General features: G+C 39.4%; 1 protein-coding gene across 1 annotated transcript in view; it reads right to left on the bottom strand.

The window, feature by feature from the left end:
- vps8 (VPS8 subunit of CORVET complex) overlaps positions 1-6,673 on the bottom strand; it is a 135,468-nt gene that overhangs the window by 35,166 nt on the left and 93,629 nt on the right. Inside the window, exons 33-36 of the mRNA XM_020623435.1 lie at positions 3,372-3,470; positions 2,608-2,697; positions 483-529; positions 216-360 (exon numbers count right to left, since the gene is read on the bottom strand). Coding sequence (XP_020479091.1) covers positions 216-360; positions 483-529; positions 2,608-2,697; positions 3,372-3,470 — 381 coding nt within the window. The remainder of the gene's footprint in view (positions 1-215; positions 361-482; positions 530-2,607; positions 2,698-3,371; positions 3,471-6,673) is intronic.

Below are 6,673 nucleotides of genomic sequence, written 5' to 3'. Positions count from 1 at the left end.
TCAAGAAAGACTGACTCCTTCCTTACTTAAAAGAACTGGGGTATAACACCACTGTTATTTTTATCACACAGTCAATATGAAAGAAAGTAAACACAGACCTAGCTCTGTGAGTCACAGCTGTGTTCCGAGCTAAATGTTAACATCATTAACATAATCACCACTAACTCCTGCACACAAACATGCAAGGCACACAATCGAAGTGTAATAAACAGTACTTGTATGGCCTCCTCCAGTCTGTAGTGCTGTGAGGTCTGGAGGAAGCTTAGGAGCTGCTGTGGGGCAAAGCGACACAGTAAATCCAACAGAAGCTCATGGAGGTCGGGTTGTAGAAGAAAGCTAGTCCCTGAGTGATGGCCTTCCCTAAATAACGGAGCAGAGAAAAGAAGAAAAGAAGGAAATGAACAGAGCGGAGACGATGAAAATATAGTGAGTGAGTGAGTGTGCAAAGTTACAGTATTTTTAGAACAAGATGCACACCATACCGTGGCTCCAGGAGGCAGCTGAGGAACTTGAAAAGTAGATGGTCATCCTAGAGAGACAGAGATGGAGATAAAAGTCCATCATAGCTATATTCATTGGGACAAACACCCAACAGAATGTTTACAGGCAGATATTGTACAGATGCATTTAAATGTACATACAAAAACACCAACAAATTAATGTAGAGCAGAATTAGGCAGTGATAGGACTGATAAATAACACTGAAAAGAGAGCACACATTTTTTTAAATCACTTTAACTCCAGCCCCCTAGATACCCTCCATTCCAAAGCCCTTCAAACCCAAGCTAAGCCCAGAAAAGAGTCCCTGTTGTCAGTTGGTGCTGAGACTGACCCCTTTCAGACATACTCTTACCAGTCTCACAGCAACACTGCATTCCAAACACCAGTCAGAGTCAACTAAATTATAATGCAATGTAAAGAAACATATTTGGAACATTGCAAAGAAGAAACTAAAAGCCAAATATAAAGTCAATTATAATGTTACCTGGCTATAAAAAAGAGATTATGAAGAGACAGAATACCTCCGTACTGTCAGAGATAAAAAGCAGAGACAGATCCTAACCAAGTACAGGCTCAGTGACCACAAACTGGAAATCAAAAAAAGGCAGACACACTACAGTGGCCTCCTGACTTGCCCTGTCCTCCATTTAGACTTTCTTACTCATACAGTATGTATAATTGGTTTAGCTTCTCCCAACAGAAACTTCAGTAGCTTTCATTCTGTTAATCTTTCTATAACTGGCACCCGAAACAAAATAAACTGGTTAAAATCATGTTAAAATAGTGAAGAAGCTGTTCAGTCTGTTACACCGTGAAAAATAGTCTCAGTAAACGCACAGAAGGGAAAACTGTTTAAGAGCACAGGATTCAGGACAGAAAAGCGTTGACCATGTTGGCACTGCGCAGAAACCTCCACTGGTGGTCAGCAGTCTGTGGGCTTGACCGGAGACCATTTAAACAGTTTCGATGATTTTAAAAGTCCCTGATAATAAAAAAATCTGTAGGTAAACTACTAAGTTTAAAAAACCTTGGTCAGTTGCATCTAGCCATAAACCAATTGTGTTTTTTTTTTAGAATACAGCTGCATATATCACTCAGTCTGAGGGTCAACTCATGCTTCAGTTACCAAACAAAATAAAAGACGATTTGACTGGCAGAAGACTACATGACTGCCGTCCTGAAACCATATTAAAGTTTGGTTGCTGAAAACCTATACACTTCCTCTCGGTCCACACATGAGCAATCATCTTCAGGCAGCAGATCTGAAGCAGAGGTGTATTCAAATGAACACTGCTGAGGCTGTACTCATTTACATCATCAGTGTTGGTAAATACGTTGCTAAATTTAAAAATTGTGGCTATGCAATATTTTCCATGTCTGACAGTAATTTGCAACAGGTTTAGTAAATATCCCCCAGTGTGTACTTTTTATGTTTTGATCATTGTGTTTAGCATACAGGCTGACTGTCTCATGGTTTCTTGTGTACTGATTTCTCAAATGTTTATACAGATGTATATTTGGGCTAAATGACTATTCATAATAGCAGAACTGGTATTAGAGCTAAAGGGCCCCGTAAAGCATAGTTGTGAGAGCTGATATTAGTGAAGATTAGATACAGTATGTGTTTTTATTTTTACAAAAACATGACTGAATGACAACACGGTAGCACAAAACAGATAACAGATTGTATATAAATATGGATGATTCGTCTTCACTTCCTGCTGCTGAGCAAAACTGAGTCAAAATATTGCCTCAAGGTTGTCAATTATCTGAAATATACTCCTTCAAATAACTTATTATGAACAAATTATCAGAAAAATTGCCACTGGTACACAAATCGGCATAATCTTATATATCACAGAAATCATATTTGAGGAAAATCCATTTGATTTGTACTTCGAATTTTTAGTATGGCTCATGTCACACCCACTATCTTGGATGGGTTGGGATATATACACGAGCCACCAGGGGGTGATCAGTTGTTGTGGTTTCACTTCTGAGAAACTGTCACATCATTCATCTTTAGATACAGTCTATGGTACAGATAAATAAAATATAAGAGATATAACAACATACTTATTTATATTTATTTTATTCTGAGCTTACCTGAATCTCAGAGATGATTTGTTGTACGTCTTCAGTGAAGAAAAACACCACTAGATCAGCTGATTTGCTGGAGTCAAGGGTCATCAGATCCTGTGAATGTATGTTGGAGTTGCTAATGCAAAAACAGCCACTTACAGAAATAGTTAGCCAGAGAATGCATTTGTAAAATTTCTTGATGCTAATATAAAAAGAAAATCAATGCACTTAAATAAGTTAACAAAACACGTGTATATTCATTCAACTTGTGACCAACCAGCAGTAACACTTTCTCCTTCAGCCAGGTCAAGACTTTGAGCCATGCTACATAGCTATGAAATACTATCATACTCACTCATTGAATGCTAAAAGACACAGACCAAAAACTAATTTTAAACAAGCAAGTACCTCTAAATGACCATTACCAATATAACAGGGTATGTACAGAGTGTGTAAATCCCCTCCATCTGGACTGGCCAATCTCTTGTCACTGTCTGCTGGGAGTATAGGCTTTCTTTTTAAAAAGATGCTGATGTTAAAGGGTTGGCTCACACAAATGATTGTTTACCCCTAATTTGATCTGCATACCTCCTTAATCCATAACTTACAGAACTGCATCACCCCTCTAGCCTGGGAGCACCTTGGGATCTCCCAGGTGTATGGAGGATATGGCTGGAGAGAAGGAGCTCCTTCCTATGCTCATTTACTAGGCCAGCATTATGACCTGGCCTGGATAAGCACCAGGAATGAATAGATAACCGTGTGTAAATGTCTGTGTATGTACTGACCTGTATGTGTTGCAGTACTTTATTCTTGACAGTTTGTTTATCCTCAGGGCTGTAGCCGGGCATGGACAGCAAATTATGGATATAATTGAAGATCTCTCCCTGTTACACAAACAAACACATATGTTTGTTTTCATCCTATATAGGGGACTTTACACTGATTTACCTTTAGGGATGTCACAATTCTGATACCAGTGCCAGGTATCTAATCTAACAGAACCCTCTATTACTGTACTTGTACTCAAAAAAGTTGTCTACTACACGCCAATACCACTTAAGAGCAACATTACGCTGACCTCATGCTGGCTGAGCAGGTTGTTTGGTGGATGAAAAGAAATGCTAGGTTTTGCAGGAATTTTAAGATAAGTGACACTGAGTTGACTAAAAGCTCTGCTTCTCTTTCTGTCTGAGACAGGGAAGGACATATTGTGTGTGTCTGTGAGTGCACACACATAGCGGACAAGATGACAAGGTTGTACTTTAAGCCACTGAAGCAACAATGCTTGATATAATAATAATAATAAACTTTATTTGTACCGCACTTTCCAGCTCAAGAGCGCAAAGTGCTACAACAATAAAAACATAGTAATACAATATCAGTTAAGAACACTCATAGACAAACAGAAGCCAAATAGATATCCAAGGCCTGATATAGGCCAACTACTACCCGGCCGGCTCTCCCACCGGGGGCTCAACCGTGGTGGCCCAGAGGACCAATACACACACTAACATATTAAAACTAGTTAAAAAATAAATTATTAAAGGTGACAAAAATCAGTGAACACGCTAAACATTAAAAGCTTGTTCGAAGGGATGCGTCTTTAACGCTGACTTAAACGCTGCCGGCTCAGTTATCGAGCGTATATCTAAAGGCTGGGAATTCCACAGCCTAGGGCCATGCACGGCAAAGGCGCGACCTCCCCATTTTTTGTAGTGTGCAGGGGGAACGACAAGAGCAAGGTGACCCGATGATCGCAGGGTTCTGCGAGGGACGTATCTAGCCAAGAGGTCGGACAGGTGCAGAGGGGCAAGGCCATGCATGGCTTTAAAAACAAAGCAAAACCTTAAAATCTACTCTCCATTTAACAGGCAGCCAATGAAGAGACAGTAGAGCCGGTGTGATTTCGGCATGCCGATGAGTGTTTGTCAGCAGACGTGCAGCCACGTTCTGAACAAGTTGGACAAGCTGGATTTTACCAGTGACTTGATCTGCTTATCAAAGTTGAAATTGACGTCAAAAATTACCCCCAGATTTTTTACCGCATATGTGCCAAGATCAACTGCACTTCCATTCGAATGGGCTGATAACAATAACTTCAGATTTGCCTTCATTTAAGTAAAGGAAATTCTGAGTTAGCCAAGTTTTGACATCTTGTAGACAGTTTTGTAATGCACCAAATGAACCTGACTCCGGTTGAACCAGCGGCATATATATGATGTTAGGGGGTAGGACTAGATAAGTCTAACTTCTTCCTACTCCGTTCAAGCATGTACTAGGTATAAGCAAATTGAAAATATATTTGTGGATACGTCTGGAATTATGTGTGGTTACATATTGACAGAATAAATAAATCAAAAATAAAATATAGATTTGAATATCATCAGCATAAAAATGGAAGGGAACATTGTGACTAGATATAATGGCGGCAAGCGGTGACAGATACAAGGAAAATAACAAAGGGGCCAGAATGGAGCCTTGTGGGACACCTGAAGTCAGGGAAGCTGCACCGGAAGAATGGTCACCAATCATAACCGAATAGGTTCGATTGGTAAGATAGGACTCAAACCACCTTAGCACCTCCCCTCCTAGGCCGAAAAGGTGCTGGAGTTTTAAAAGTAAAATGGAGTGGTCCACTGTGTCAAAGGCTGCAGATAAGTCCAGCAAAGCTAAAATAAGTGGGCGTCCAGCATCCAGGGCTAGCGCAACATCATTATGTACCTTGAGTAAAGCAGACTCAGTGCTGTGTTGGGCCCCGTGCAACAAAATGTGCAACAAAATTCACCAGTAATGGAGAATACAAGCAGGTTATCAAGCACCAGTTGAACAAGCAGAAGACAAACCGGCAGAAATACAACATCTTCACTCTCCTCAGGGCCACAATGTTTTTTTCCCAGTTCATCCACTGAACCCATACAGCACTTGTCACGTGGGTTCCAGAGGAGATGCGCATCTCAGATTCAGTGAGGATTGACATATTTGACAGGCATGAGACGCGCATAGAAAACACTTCCAAAAATTCTTGCAAAAATGCTTTCAGTGTGGATTAGAGGTAATGAGCCCTGTATATAATAATATGTTAAATTTTAATATTTGAGACTGGCAACAAGCAGTGCAGGTATGTGTCCAGCAGAGAGGCTGCAGTTCTCAGCAGCAGAGAAGCCAATTTAACATAAGAACAGGTACCTTTTTAATAGTGTGGATGCTGTAAAGCTGTAAAGCATCCACACTATGTTCTTCTGTTATTTATTGTGTGGATGCTGTAAAGCATCCACACTATGCTCTCCTTTTCATTATTTATTATTATTGTGTGGATGCTGTGAAGCAAAATGTTCAGGTTTTTTAGGTCATTATGCCGTATAGTCAAGGCTTTTTGCAACTTTCATACTTTTGAAAATATTCAGCATTTATTCTGATAATTTTGCCCCATTCAAATGAATGGGGAAATTCTACTTCAGCATACTTTCAGCTATCAAAATGTTCAGCTCTTCAAGGACATTCATGCTTCTCTTCAGGATTTTTCTAAACTTCATACCTTTAAAATATTTAGCTTTATTTTGAAAGTTTTGCCCCATTCAAATGAATGGGAAAATCCTACACTCAGCATACTTTCAGCTATTTCGGGGATCAAAATGTTCAGCTCCTCAAGGACATTCATGCTTTCCTTCAGGATTTTTCTAAACTTCATACCTTTGAAATATTTAGCTTTATTTTGAAAATCATGCCCCATTGAAATGAATGGGGGAAATTGTACACTCAGCATACTTTCAGGTATCAAAATGTTCAGCTCTTCAAGGACATTCATGCTTCTATTCAAAATTTTTCTAAACTTCATACCTTTGAAATATTTCTTGCCCCATTCAAATGAATGGGGAAAATTCTACTTCAGCATAATTTCAGCTATTTCAGGTATCAAAATGTTCAGCTCTTCAAGGACATTCATGCTTCTATTCAAAATTTTTCTAAACTTCATACCTTTGAAATATTTCTTGCCCCATTCAAATGAATGGGGAAAATTCTACTTCAGCATAATTTCAGCTATTTCAGGTATCAAAATGTTCAGCTCTTCAAGGACATTCATGCTTCT

This window comes from Monopterus albus, unplaced genomic scaffold (genome assembly GCF_001952655.1).
Source record: "Monopterus albus unplaced genomic scaffold, M_albus_1.0 scaffold299.1, whole genome shotgun sequence".
Taxonomy (NCBI): domain Eukaryota; kingdom Metazoa; phylum Chordata; class Actinopteri; order Synbranchiformes; family Synbranchidae; genus Monopterus; species Monopterus albus.
This window is presented reverse-complemented; position numbering and strand designations above follow the sequence as displayed.